The 14,734-nt window shown below is 41.9% G+C and overlaps 1 protein-coding gene across 3 annotated transcripts; it reads right to left on the bottom strand.

Annotated features, from left to right (window-relative positions):
- Positions 1 to 68: 68 nt before the first annotated feature.
- Positions 69 to 13,889, bottom strand: hnrpkl (heterogeneous nuclear ribonucleoprotein K, like). 3 transcript variants are annotated; one of them, XM_079364500.1, is made up of 16 exons: positions 13,747 to 13,888; positions 12,454 to 12,557; positions 11,432 to 11,529; positions 11,288 to 11,344; positions 10,509 to 10,552; positions 8,271 to 8,343; positions 7,952 to 8,065; positions 7,706 to 7,834; positions 7,319 to 7,626; positions 6,734 to 6,787; positions 6,148 to 6,187; positions 4,380 to 4,395; positions 3,236 to 3,268; positions 3,041 to 3,108; positions 2,729 to 2,898; positions 69 to 2,124 (listed from the first exon to the last, which is right to left on the bottom strand). In XM_079364500.1, exons 2-16 carry the CDS (start codon positions 12,509 to 12,511, stop codon positions 2,094 to 2,096), a joined length of 1,293 nt encoding a protein of 430 aa, XP_079220626.1. In that variant the 5' UTR covers positions 12,512 to 12,557; positions 13,747 to 13,888; the 3' UTR covers positions 69 to 2,093. The 3 variants fall into 3 exon arrangements, with proteins under 3 accessions (XP_079220626.1, XP_079220625.1, XP_079220627.1); XM_079364499.1 differs by having other exon boundaries at positions 12,454 to 12,560; positions 13,747 to 13,887; XM_079364501.1 differs by lacking the exon at positions 3,236 to 3,268 and having other exon boundaries at positions 12,454 to 12,560; positions 13,747 to 13,889.
- Positions 13,890 to 14,734: the final 845 nt, after the last annotated feature.

Here is a 14,734-nt window from a genome sequence, read left to right as displayed (position 1 = left end):
CTGGAAACCAAAAAACGTCAACTGGACATACAAGTTGTTGTTCATTTGAAGAGATCAAGTAGAGCATACACATTGAGAACAAAGACTTTATTTAGTCAACACCTGCAGGTAAGTACAGATATCAGACACTGAGATACAAATATGAACAGAGAGGAAATCTCACTCATGGACTCCCAAAGCTGCATCTTGAAATGACAGCCTTTTCTAGAGGAAAATGTTACAAACTGTCTAGTCAATCAACAAATCTGATGAGAAAGTTTCATTCCAGCTCGTCCACCAGAATGAGTGAAAGAGAATAAATGAAACAGCATTACAAATAAAGAAGATGAACATGTTCTCTCATGTATTCTGGGCACTCATGAAATGACTGTTTCTATTTAAATATACACATACACTTTATACAACTCTTTGTGTTTCAATGAAAAACAAAGCACCCTCACATTGTAATTTAGCTTACTAATGGCACATTTACTCAAACTTAAAACAAAAGAATACTGTTTTTGGAAATAGGTTTATTACATTTCTGGTGAGGAGTTGGTTACCTAACCAAACAAGAAGATTACACCTTTTCTCTCTTTCAAAAATAAAGGAGTGGCAGTGACCTTCAAAGGCCTTTCCATATTGCCCCAAAATGTCAAACTACTCCATTGAAGCCCTTCTTGCAAAAAAAAAATTAAAAAAAGTTGAAAAGGGATGTTGGTTGTCAAGTAGACGCTAACATCACTTAAATGTGTTATTTAATACAAAAGCTGAGAACAGTCTGGCTTGCGATTTTATTTTTGTTATGCCATAAATCACATGGTTTAGTTTTTCCAACAAAATGACTTTCACCTTAAGAAGACACGTCATTGAATATTGACTCACGTATTGAAATGAGATAAATGACTCCATGAGCGCATATAAAAAAAAATGTCTTCATTTTTATTTTAGAGATAAAGAAATGATCAACTCCTGATCACAAGATAACTAAAGTAATTTGGTGATTTTTTTTTTTATCTCAACTTTCTTTTCTTGAGGTCACAAGTTAATTAAAAGAAACCTGTCTGATCCTCTGTTAAGTATCTTGTTAGTAAAATAAATCAGACCTAAGAAAATCAGAGGATTTTTTACTTTTGGTCTCAAGAAAAGATTTGTTTTTTTTCTTTTGAGAAATCCTGGACACGGCCCTTTTGTTTTATGGAGACGTTTACTCTGTCATCATAAAAAAACAACAACACGCCTTTCACTGAACGATAAAGAAGCAACACATTGCAGCAATAGTTTTTTCAGTGATGCGTTGTTAACCTAGAAAAAGACACTTTGATTAGATAGATATAATTAACTGCTTATCTTTAGATAATCAAACTCATAATGCTGTTTGAAGATATGCTGATTCTGAATACGTCAACATGAAAAGCATTCACCCAATATCCTGCTTTTAAATAAAGCTTTATCCAGTTAAAGAACTTCCTCCAAATGACAATCTCTGTTTCTCATTAGAAAATCTCAAGAAATTAACCATTCTTCTATTCTTTTTAAACAAGGTAAACTAAGCAGTTATCACAAGACAATAAGCTAAATTATCTTGTAGTAGCAAGAAAAAAAATGCAAGCTTAGCCTTTTGCACGTTCCATACTTTAACCACTCAGAGAGCAGGTATCTTCAGAGTTCCTTCAGAGCTCTATCTTGAAGAGTGTGCTTTAACTACAAGAATTGTTTTTTTTTTTTTTTTTTTTTTAAAAAGGTAAAATCACAGAGTTCCTTACAAAACGATTACATTCTGCATGCTGTACTGAAATACTGTAGATAAAGGTCGGGGCTCACGACACAAAAAGTTATCACACCGACGAGTAAACTCGGTACGCAAAAATAAGTTCACCAGCACAGAAACAGGAAGTTGAATCCTCGTTCCGAATTTTGGCAGCTTAACACCTTTCTTTAAAAACTCCTTCAGAATGAAAATTGCTCTTTATAGATGTACTTTTTTTTTTTTTTTTTTTTTGATATGTTGGGGAGGGGGCACATGGACCCAAAGCGGAGGAATGTAGGCTCTGATTAGAAGGAGCAAACAGTTTGGCAGCATGGCTTCAATCTTCTCCACTACTTCCATGTCCTCAGAAGAAGCGACCAGAGTACTGCCTCACACTGAAATAAGAGACAGATAGAAAGGTAAGGGACGTTTCAAAACATGAAGAGTACTTATTTCAACAGGACCATGACATGGGTCAGGAGCTGATAATGCTGGGAGACATTTTTCATGTGGAGCACAACTGTGAGTTATCTTACAAAAAAAAAAAAGCCAAGGTCAAGGCTGAGGATAAATATTGTCTGCGAAAAGCAATACGACTGCTGAGACGGGCTGAGCCATTTAGTGATGGGGGCTGAGAGGAAGAGTGCAGTGAAAAGCTTTTAAAGATGAAATACTGGTGGACAGGAAAAAACACACGCATGTTCTGGCATAATGAGCACAATTTGAACATGAGACTGGCTGAATGTTTGCAGATAAATGTATTTTAGGGCTGCATCTAATATTTATTGTCATAAACAGCAAAATCATGATTTGATTAAATCATTTACATCTTTTATAAATGAAGTCTGCAAATGTTTCACCTTGCTGTGAGACAAATGGGCTGAGAGACTTTACTTACATTTAAGAAGAAAATATATTTAAAAAAAAACCAAAGGTCCATGCAGGCGAAAGAGGGGAGAACACTGCACAATGAGAGGAGGGAATCACTGGAGCACGTGCCTGTTCTGCAGCAGGTACTGGGCATTCTGGATCTGGTCCTGTGTTCCTGTGATGGTGATGATGCGGTCCTCAGAGCCCTCTAGTGGTTCATCAATCTTGATGGATGCACCGGACTCGTGGCGGATCTGCTTGATCCTCTGGCCGCCCTTACCGATGATGGAGCCAGCAAGCTGCAGAACAAACACACGCAAACACACACACAGGTCAACTGGACATCCATGTGAGGGTGACATTTCTTCTTCTGACATGTTTTTTTTCTGAAAGATTTAACCACTTTTGTGACTTTTCTGCAAGATTTGGTGGCACACTTACATCTTTTGGGATGGTGACTTGGGTTGTGATGACTGGGCCTCCAATATCACTGTACGAACCTCGTCCGCCTACAACAAAAGGTGAAAAGGAGCATTTAAGGTGAGTTTGTCTGTAACACAAGCAGCAAGCAAGATGAAACAATCCCTTTAGGTTAGGAAACAAGACACTGGACTCTTACAATCTATTGCCACTCACCGGACTGAAAGTGCTCCCAGGAAGAATTGTTGTCTTTGAGAGAATCATTGGAAAGGAAGCAAGAGAGCGAAAAGTGAAAACACACCACAAGGACAAAAAGAGCAGAATGTGAGATAGGAAAAAAAACCAGTTCCACCCCAAGAAGAGAAACAAGTTTGACGTCACAGAATATAAAGTGTGAACTCTGTTTTTCAAAATGGCTTTGAGCACTTATTGCAAATGAACCGTTTAAACGTTTTCTTGGAGCAAATATGAATTCACTGTCCGCAGATTTTATAGCAACTTAAAGGGCAAACAAAAGGATTTGGCGAGACTGTAATGTGTGTGAATGTGCAATAATGATCCAACAGTTCAGCCCTGAAATCCAAACATTAACCAGAAAGTCCCTCTGCGTAGAGTGAATATTTATCGTTGCTATTAAATTGATCATTTTCTTTTCCTGATAAGGTGATTTAGAGAATATACTTCATTTAGAACAGCTCTTCAATGTTATGCAATGTGACTGGAGAGGACAACATTTGAAGTCCAGAACAAAATCACCTCCAACTACGGCCGCAGTTAAAAAAATAAAAAAAAGAAGTTCTAAACAAGCTTCTCCGTCAATTTAAACTGAAACTGAACAGAATGACCTTGACAGAGAACGACGTTGTGTGGCAGAGCTGTTGAACTGCATCGGCTTGTATAAGGGTGCCTGATTACAAGGACACTGTATGAGTGTAGGATCTAACCTTGGACCTGAAAACCAATAACAAAGCCTGCAGTAATGAAAATCATTGCTGAGTGGAGTGACTTAAAGTGGGGTGGCAGTCTGTAGGGACTTTGTTTGGGAACCTCAGGGCTGAACGTTCAAGTCCCGGTGCAGACTCAAATCTGGAGCTGGAGAGGCGCCAGGCTGCTTCCTGAGCACCGCTGAGGTACCCTTGAACCATCGGACCCCGTAACAGCTCAGGCGCTCCCTCAGGTAGCAGGGTGTACAGTGTTTGTATGCATTGTGTGTGTGTGTGTGTGTGTGTGTGTGTGTTTGTGTGTGAGAGAGCAGCACGTCTCTCAATAACAGAGTGTAAAACAAGAATAAAATGTACAATTACAATCAAACAGTCAAAACTGTAAATGTGAGCTTGATTCAATAAACATCAACACTCACCATATCCGCCTCCACTCTGAATGTCAGGACAGATTGAAGAAAAAAAAAAAAAAAACGATATGAGTGACATGATAACAGACCACACACTACTCTAACACATAACCCAAACATCCTGGTGGGTACTGGATCCTTTTCTGAGGCATGGATTCAGCATGATGCTGGAAATGTTCCACAAGGATGCGAGTCTGTGCTGACTCCGCGGCGTTAAGCATTCCCTGCACATACTTCAGTGACATTCATGCTTCAAATATCTCATTCCATTCGACCTGAAAAGGACATTATTGGTTTGAGATCTGAGGCCTGCAGGCCACAGAACACTACCTGAAGAACTCCGAGGACATCCTAACAGTGTGAGTTTAGTTTCAAATCGTGCATTTAATAGAAAAGGAACAGACCAAGAAACATTACATAACGCACTTTTAGCAGCTTGTTTAGCTGTGTTGGTAGAGCAGACGCAACATACAGAGGCTTACAGTCCTCGACCAATCAGCCGCAGGTTCAACTCCCTACCTTGCTCCTTTGATGCGTCTAACCTGCTCTCTCCTCCCCATATTTCCCGTCTCTGTTATATCTCGTAAAACTCAAAAAAAGGAATAATGCCAGTGTTTAGTGTTTTAGAGACCATGAAAGTAGCTGATTTTTTGGTTTGACCCAAATACATTTCTGCTTTGTCATGCTCACACTACAAGGATCAGAATTTGGTTTTCAAAACAAGAATCTCTGTGTAAGTCTTGTAATGTGTCTATGGGTCAAGCTGGCGATTAGTTAAAGTGATACATTTAGTCTCTAAACATTTAGCATCATCAACATGCTACAGTCTGTTCAAATGCATCCATGTCTTCTGACGGCTACTTCCAACAGAAATCTCTCTCTCTCTCTCTCTCTCTCTCTCTCTTCCTTTAAAAGCTGCTTCAGCCAACACGCCTGAGTTCAGAGTAATAGAATGGCATCCCATGTAACTAGATCTCAATCCAATAGAGCACCTTTCGGACGTGGGGGGAGGTGAGGATTTGTAGGATGAAACTGAGCCGACAAAGGTGAAGCAACTGCATGAAGCTATTTAGAAATATAGTGGGAACTCTCAGAGGAATCTTTCCGGCATCTCGGTGAAACAGAGCTATGTTTTGATTTTAACACTTCTTAGATTCTACTTTTGAGGAGAAGAAAAGCAATGAGCTAATCCTTTCCTGAAACATATCTTCTGGTCATACTTTCATTTAAGAACTTTTAAGGCTCCAACGGCTGAAAATTCATTTGCATTGAGTTAATAAGTCTGGGCCTTTGTTCTTTAGCACAACACGTTATTCCTTAAATATTAATGAATGACTCATTGGTTTTTCTCTTCTCAGTCGTTTTGTTTTCCCTTGCAGCTCAGACCTGAGGGGAACCTGTTCAGGACTTGCTTTGGTTTCAGCTCAAGTTCATTTGCTAGCCGGGTGGAACTCTGGACTACGTACTCAGCTGCACTGTGGTAACCAAGGAGACAACTGTTGCCAGGCAACAACAGGCCCTAGATCAGTGTGCGTACACAGTGAGAAAGCAGCACAGTGTTCATGTCTTCATGCTTGTAGTACACTCAGACACAAGGAAGTCCAATCATGACAAATAATCCACAACATTAGCTTTTTGGCTAACTCTGGTATATTTACAGGAATGTTTTGTTTTTTTTAAATATGCATTGTCCCTGTAAAATAAAAATAAATAAACACCATGGATGCATGAGCAGGAAGCTCCAGACATGCAGCAGCAGTACACAGACGACACTCACCATGCTGTCATAACGGTCTCCTCCTCTGCCTCTTCTGTCACTACAGAGCAAAAACACACGTATTAACATAGCTTCTATACTCACCTACTTGACAGTTAACTACCTCACAGTAATATGACCAGAAACAATAATAGTGCATGAATAGATGTGCAAAATCTCTGAGTGCAATAACTCTCAAAACAAGCAACACTACTTTTTAAGTTTTACAAAGTCCACTTTTATTATCGAGCTGCGGCTCATTTCTATACAGTGCATCAATCTTGTGTATTTTTGTAATCAAAATGTTGACCTTTGTGTTTCGGTTGCTCTTCCATCTTTTCTTATATAAACCTGACACTAGGAGCATAAACTCCATTGTGCTTCTGTTGTCCCCCCCCCCCTGTACTGTGCAGAGAACAAGAGACGTCTGCTCTATTCACACACTCAGCTCTGAGTGCTGAAAGACGTGAACACTCTACTGACCACCTGTGATCAGACCGGGGCCTCAGCTGCTGGGAGACATTCTGCCCTGACATAACTTTCAGCCTTATCTGCTGCTGTGCTTTTGAAATGAACTCATCTAGTGACGCTGCTGCCCCGCGTTCACCTCGGTCTGTCGTCCAGGCTGCTGTGATAGCTGCCGTGTGAGAAGCGGTCGCCCCTGCAATCAAAGACAGACAGGGAGAAAAGATAGATTTCACGTGAGCTCTGGTTTAGGTTATTAAAATTAATTATGATTTTTTTTTTTTTTTTGAAAAATTTTAAAACATCGTTGTAATGTTATGGGGGTTTGGTCCTTTTTGGCTGTTGTGTCGATTGTTTCAGATTAACTTCTAAACTGTAGGTTTATTATTTGGCTTTTGATGCCTTTCTTTTTTAGGATGGCAGACCATTTAGAATTTGGGTAGAGAGAGAGTTCTTGGCCGTTCAGAAAAGGAGCAGGTCAGATATAAGCCCAGGGCGCCCCCTTGTAGGACTAAAGCTTCTGTGCGTGAGTAACCGTCCCGTACCGAAGCCCAACTTTTCACACCATGCCAGGGAAAAAGAGCCCGGGACGGCCGAACTTGTCAAACAAACTGGATTTTTACGGTGTCATAAATGCATATTATGAATGCCCTAAAGACATCAGAGATAACAGGTTTGAAGGTGTTGTGAAAAAAAAAAATCCTCTGCAATTAGGACCCCTCCTCACCCTCCTCTTGGCGGCGGTGGCGGGGGCAGAGGCAGGTTACGTGCACGGCTGCCTCCTCGCCCGCCCCTGCTCAGTGGCGGTGGAGGACCACGACGCGGGCTGATGTCGTCGTAGTCCCTCCTGGAGGGAAGCATGGGTCTGTTGCCTCGGACGGGGGGCATGCGCTCAAAGCCCCCTCGCACGCGGATGGGGAAGCCCGCCATGGGTCGTCTGCCTCTCTCCTCGAATAACATGGTGAAACCGCCGTAATCGTACGTCTCATCGTAGAAATTAGGGTCATAAGGCTGGGTTCGACCTTTGATGGGAGCCTGTTGAACACAACAGAGGAGATTTACAGACAGAAGTAAAGCTGGAAAAACGTTCTCAAGACTGAGGAGGTAAACTCACCTCTGACACCAGCTCAAGGATAACTTTGATACATTCAACGACACGCTCTGGTTTTCCTCCCACCAACACCACTCTGTCAGTGGAGTGAGGACAGCACTCCTGGAACAGCTTGATGGTAGTCTGGGTGTTCTGCGGCATCAAAACATGAACACCTTAAAACCTCAAAATCCAGGCAGTCTTTTTCTAGTGTTAGCAGCAGAGTTAGCCGATGGACAAAAAAAAGAAAAAAAGAAGTGACTTCCCTACCTCTCTCAGCTCCTTTATCTTTGCGCCTTTGACCCCAATGATGCCCCCTGCCAAACTCTGATGGATCAGCAGACGAAGCTCACTGTCAAAATCTATTCCACTGTAATGCTGGTACTACAGAAACACAAAGCATCAGAAGTAAGACCAGTAGAGCCTGGAGCCCGTCTCATTGTTGATTAAACAGAGAAGTTTTTTGGAGTTGAACACTTCATCTAATATATGATAGCATGGTTTCATCAACCTCCATATTTCCAAACTTGAATCAAACGTTTACCAGTGTAAATGTACGCGTCTGTTTCATGTAACATCGGGGCCTTACCTCCTCTAACGTTGGAATGATTTTCAGCAGAATCTCTCCAATTGTGTCAATGCTAGCGTTCACACTCAGGATCCTGTTGGAAACCATTTTTTTGCAAAGAGGAAGCATGATATTACAACACGGACAATCATTTGAACCAAAATGCAAAAACCTGCTAACAAATGTTTGAAGAAGTCCAGAAAACACTTCCCGAGATTTTTTTACGGAAAACGGGGGGAAAAAAAACTTCTACTAATTCCAGATTATAATTCTCTGAACAACAAAGTCATGCATGCACTCAGTCTAAAGTCCTTTTTTTCATCTTTTTTTTTTAAAGGGAGAGTCTTTGGAGGATGGACAGCTTTAAAGGTTGAGATTAACGTGAGGCGGGGCCACACAGACTTGGGGAAGGGGGTGTGACAAAGAGAGAGAGAGAGAGAGACCTTCCCATCCCACCACCAGCAAGCTGGGGAAGAGGGACGTAAGAAAACTCAAACACAACAACCGGGCCTCCAGCACACCTTTCCATTGTGACCTGAGGTTTAGGGAAGATAGGGAGGGGGTGGGGAGGGGGAGGGGGTGGGGAGCGCTTTGGGGCTGAGGTGAGGAGGAGGAGACGAGGTGGGGCGAGAAGAGAGAGGAGTAACAGAGCAGAGGGGTTGTGTCGGGGGGGGGGGGGGGGGGGGGATGTGAGTGGTTACCAACTACTTTGTGGCACAGGACAGGAGCAGGAGGTGGAGGGGTCGGAGGTGAGATTGGGTGGGGGGGGGGGGGGGGGGGGACAGTTATGAAAGGTTTAGCAGGCGGCTCTGATCGGATGTGGCCTGAGAGAAATTCAAAAGAAGGGATGCAGCACAATTAAATAAAGAGACGACATCAATGAGTGGCAGACTGAGGAGGGAGCCAGCGCTCTGTCAGACATCATGGACAGTGATGCTGAAAACGGTGTGGGGAGGAAGAGGCAGGAGGAAGGTGCAGGGAGATGGACCAACAGAGCCAAAGAGGACAGAGTGAGGAAAAAAAGATGTCTACCTCCTTCAAGTTAACTAAAGTTGATGATTCTAATTCCAGTCAGACAAAGACCCAGAATTGACTCACTTCAAGGATTCTTAAAATAATCAGTTATCAATAAGTGCAATCATCCAGGAAGGTCTCCTACACTCCACTGTGAACATGTTTTGGTGATTAAACGTACTTAAAAACATGGAACCGAGCAGTTTCAAGTTAAAGATCTCTTTTTTTTCAACACTCTTTGTTGGACTCTGAATGTAGGTGAGGACAGCAAGAGCTGAGCTGCAGCTGCTGCTAGCTGGATTCTAAGTCTACGGCAGGTTAACAACACCTTGAGTGTCTGATGTTCTCGAAGCTAAGACAAAACAAAGATCTGCTGTTCTCAAAAAGCAACCAAATCAGGTAACTTAAGCAGCTCCTTCCAAAAGCCTCGGATAAAAATAAAAGTTTGAAGTCGAAGTGAACTGATGTGTGATCGCCGCAGCCGGAGACGTGAGTAAATCTTGTTGATAGTGTAAATAACTCCAATTACATGTAGCATTGACATTAAGGCATGAAACTGTCATTTACATCATGGCGAGACACACCCCACCCCTCCCTGTGGTAAACGTTGCACTGAGAGGGATAAATGTTAAAGAAGTGAGTCTGGAAGGTTTCAGGAATGCTTACATGAAAGCAGCTTCAATTGTAAAAAAAAAACCTAATAATCCAATGATGGTTTCCTGTATAAAATCAGGGGACTATCACTCCTGAAGAGACTTTGCTATCTGTGAACTGAGCCTCCACTCACTAAGCTAACTAAAGATCTCCATCGAGAACACTCAGATGGTTAGTTAAAAAAAACCAACAAAAAAAAAAAACCTGGACCTAACTGTAAAGAAAGGAGTGTGTTTAAAAACACAGGCAAAACGTGCATCTAACATGTCCAACATGATTTCATGTACCTGATCCAGATCTAAAGTGTCAGGTGCAGGTGTTGTACTCGGTGAAAATAAACTATAAGAGACAACAACTCCGACTCAATGGAGATGCTTTAAATGGACATAAAAATCAAGGGGAACAAAACATGTCTCTAACAGATGGAGGACGGGGGTGTGTGGGGGGTGGGGGAGTGGGGGGAGGGGGGGGGGGGGGAGTTCACTGTCATAGATGTATAAAAAATGTTCAAATGAAACAGAAGGCAGGTTATCAAAGACATGAGTTTCACTGTTCTAATCAGGCAGTAGGGCAATAACTGGTGGGACATACCGCTCTGGGCCACTGCTGTCTGGGACAGATACACTCGCATTGTACTGCATGGGCCGAGGTGGAGGTGGTGGTGGTTGTGTTGGTGGTGGTGGTTGTGGTGGAGGAGGTTGGCATTGGGCGGGGGCATTCAATCACAAGATGTCAAGTTAGGTGCCCATTTAAGGAGGGGCGCGGTTTATGGGCGGGGCCAACCGGGAGTGTCAGGTGGGCAGCGGGGCGGGGCGGGCGGGCGTTCAGGGGCGGGTAGAGGTTGGGCCAACGCAGGAGAGGCAAGTCGATCCAGTACATGGGGAACGGAGGAAGGTGGCCAAAAATAAAAAGAAAACATAAGTACAAAAGAAGGGAAGAGGGGGAGAAGGAATACATTTTTAATTGAATACACGCTAAACTGTGACCGAAAAGTGAAATGGATGACACTCTGCTGAGTGGAGAAGAACAAGAAGTGTGACCTGGACAAACAGAGGTACCAAAACAGCGTGGAGCACGGCTGGAAAAAACAAGAGATTAAATCCAGTCTGTCGTCACTTCAACGTCAAACTGGAACCAGGCTGAAACTGAAAAGTCAAACACACCTAGCACGCTCTCCCTCATCTGTCCACATGAGACAACTTCATCTGTTATACAAAAAGGATCTTTGATGTACTGTACAGTATATTTCCATTCTAATGTCAAAACCTTTCTGGCGAGAAATCTTAGCGTCTGAGTGATAATCTACTTACTGTTAAACATCACAACAGTCCTTTCTGAACTTGAAACAGCATTTTAATCCGTTTACTTACGTCTGTGCGAAGAGCTTTTATGTTCTTTCCTCCCTTTCCGATAACAGCACCAGCATTCTGTAGCACAAAGAGGATTTTTCTTAGAGATAATTGTGTCTGGTTATTAACACATTTGGTGTTAAGTTTTTTTTTTGTTTTTTTTACTTTGCTCTGAAGCAGCACACGCAGCTCCACCATCTCGTCTGTGTTGCGAGAGCGTTTGAAGGCCTGTTCCTCGTCCATGTCTTCAGCTGGCCGTTTACCTGAGAGGAAGACACCTGAGGTCAAACCTGAGCCTGGCAAGAACTCTGTACAACGCTTCCATAAGTTACAACACACGCCCCTTTACGACTCCTGTTACTCCAGTCTGCACAATTCAACATCTTCCAACTGGGGCATAAATCTATATCACGGCCATCCTTTAATCATGATTACCGGTAAGTATCAAAAATGATATGTTAATAATTCTTTTTGAAACAGTAAGTTAAGGCTTCCATCCTTTGCAGTTTAACAATGACATTTAATATGTAATAATCCAACACGTGGTATGAATGCAGGAAAAGGTCACAGGTGAGTCGTTTCCTGCAGAATTCCATTGAAACTGTTCTTCGACGACAAATATCAAAACGTTTGTGCAGCCTGCTCACATAAAATGATTACATGATGTATTTATTTTCACACAGATTTACGATTGTTAAAATATACTTTGTGTGAGTTTTTTTTTTATCTCACCAATATTTTGAATGAAATCATCATTTAAAACCATAACAACGACAGAGTTAAACAGGGACAGACATTTAATAATAATAATTTAAAAAAAAGAAAAAAACGTGGTGGTAGCTGATTTAGTTCAGCAGCCAAATGTTTCCTGGAATTAGACCAGCACCACCATGTACCCTTCCTGGATTAAGATAAGGGCATATCTGCTCGGGCCCCCTGAACAGCAGTATCTTGGACACGAGAGTCCCTCAACCATCTGACATGTCCACATGCTACGTCGAACCAGCCAGAAATGATCCCTTTTTTTTCCCTTTTAGTCTTCCCTTGAGTGAAATATTAGCAGGTATATATTCCCACTGTAACACTGTGGCGTGGCTGTACACTGCGCAGACTGTTAATTTCACAATAAATACATAAATTCATGCAGTTTACATTGCGGTCCATTTGTATTTCTAATAATGTGTTACCATTCGTGTCAGTGTTGCTGAATGTGATGTCTTCTTCTTGATCGATTTTCACCTCCATTGTTTTGCACCTGCAGAGGAATGCAAACAGGCTCCTCTCCCTGGATCTGCTAAAAGAAGAAGGGGGGGGGGGGGGGGGTTGCACAATCAGCCTCACTTCATTTAACAAATGCACGGACACAAATATTAAACACTACATTTGGATTATGGCTGAGCCTTAAAATGTGATCTACTACTGGCTAATCTGTCAACCATTGTCTTGACATCACATCTAACCAATTATTCTGCTGTAATATGGAAGAAAATGATGAAAACAAATCGAATATGCCATCTTAATAAAAACAAAAAAAAATCCAGCCAACACCCTGAAAGATAGAAATACTCAGTTGACTAGTGCATGTGAGATTTCTGTTCAGCAATAATTCTGTCATTTCACCTTTAATTGTGGCAGCTAATAAAAACAAAACACACACACAGTAAAAGACTGCCTGTAGCAGCATCCAGGTAGTACAGTCAGAGTCCAGCATGTACTAAAACTCCTTAGTGTGTAACCAGTCTTCAGCAGCTCCCCTGTATGCATCCACCCACACACATCCAGCACCGCCCACTAAAACCAGTTGCATACTGCTAAAACAGTTTGGACTTCTGCAAGCATCATCCCTGAGCTCAGGTCTTGCAAAGATATAGATGTTTGTTAATAAGGAATAAGTAGCAAACATGTTTACGTCTAATGCATTTTAGAGAGTATTAGCCCATGGATGATTCTACTTATTTTTTGTAGGAAAAAAAAACACAATAATGCTGAAGGTGCGCATACATAAGCATTCACAGAGACAGCTATTACTGCGCATTTAAATTGTTGATACGACGCCTGGTTCACTGAATAAATCTCACGTTGAATCTAAAACGGATACCTGATAACAAGGTAGAAAGAAAACTGCGCATATCCTCTCACGTTAAAAAGAAAAGGTGTTTGTCACCGGGCCTGTCAGCCTGCTCGACTCAAACCACACATCAGCTAGCTTGAATTGACATTACTGAGCTGTGCAAAGCAAGTCACTAACACAGTGTGTGGTGTTTGTGAGGTGTGTCCAGCAGACACACCGAACACGTTGCGACTGTAAAATATTCACATGCAAGAAAATAACGTGAAAACAGCGAAGAGGAAAAACAGCTGTTCACGTAATGTCAGCGGTAGGATTGTAATTATATAAACGGATAAGGGCAAACAGGCTAAATGATACAACGTTTATACTTCAGGATCATGCAGAAATGAGAGTTTTTGGAAAAACAAACCTGCAGAAAAGCAGCGCTTACTGCGGTCGTCTACTGATCCCTCGCCCAGAAACGTGCACAGGGCTTCAGCATGTAAGGAAGACACTGAGGTTGAGCATGATTCGTCGACATCTCAGACTGTGTGTGTTTCTTACACGTACCGAGTTAACACAGGCGGGCGGAGCTGAGACTAAACGCAAATTATGCACTCGGAGGGGACGCGCAGAACAATTTATCAAACGCTCTCTGAGATGCTTGGGGTTTTTTGCAACCCGAGTAAAGGCTGGCAGGTAGCTGTTCCTCTTTGGCGACGACCCCGCCCCTTCCGACCGACACGCCCACCACGAACCACAGCGGAATTGGGCAGTGGGGATACATCTGTTTGACTTTTAGGTAAGTTTATTGTCATGGTTTCAAGAACATTTTCAAGTAAAAAATAACGAAACCAAATTATGTAACCCAAATCTAAGTATGTGTATTTTATCCTTTTTGATCAGCCTCCCTGGAGGGGATAAGCGTGTATTTCTAGACTTGTTGGTTATTTTTAGTCTATGCCATAGACTCTATGGTTAGTCCTCAAACTTGCAGTGTCATGACACTGAATTTTCTGAGAAAACAATTTGCAACAAAAGTAACCCTGAGTTGCAGCTCCACATCAATGATCTATTTTAATATTAAGGATATCAAGGAGGAATTTTCCCCTATCATATAAGCAGCCGGTATATTTATCCACAAACATTATAGCTGTTAATTAAGAAATTCCAGAATTTCTGCAGAATGAAAACATTGACTTTTACAACTATCTATACATGTTGCTGTTTTCAAAGCAGTTTTGGTGCTTTTTCTGAAATAAAGTATCTATCTTCACAGCAAAGGAGGTAAAGAAGGAAATTCAGGGGTGGATTCTTCACAAAAAGACCATGCACTGTAGCAAAGGTTGAAATTGATTTTTCATACTTGTCTTTATGATGATGGAAACAGTGATTCTGAAAGTCAGTGATTAAAAAAA

Source organism: Symphodus melops, assembly GCF_947650265.1.
Source record: "Symphodus melops genome assembly, chromosome: 16".
In the NCBI taxonomy this organism is placed as follows: domain Eukaryota; kingdom Metazoa; phylum Chordata; class Actinopteri; order Labriformes; family Labridae; genus Symphodus; species Symphodus melops.
Note: the sequence above shows the minus strand (reverse complement) of the source record. Positions and strands in the feature narration are given on the sequence as shown.

What these genes read in the sequence shown, in the direction of transcription:
- hnrpkl (XM_079364500.1), bottom strand. Translation starts at nt 12,511, where the DNA reads ATGGAGGTGAAAATCGATCAAGAAGAAGACATCACATTCAGCAACACT. An exon ending in GACAGCAGTGGCCCAGAGCG is followed by an intron (nt 8,344 to 10,508) that starts GTATGTCCCACC and finishes GGTTTCCAACAG; the next exon opens with GATCCTGAGTGTGAACGCTA. An exon ending in CAGTACCTGCTGCAGAACAG is followed by an intron (nt 2,125 to 2,728) that starts GCACGTGCTCCA and finishes CTCTTATTTCAG; the next exon opens with TGTGAGGCAGTACTCTGGTC.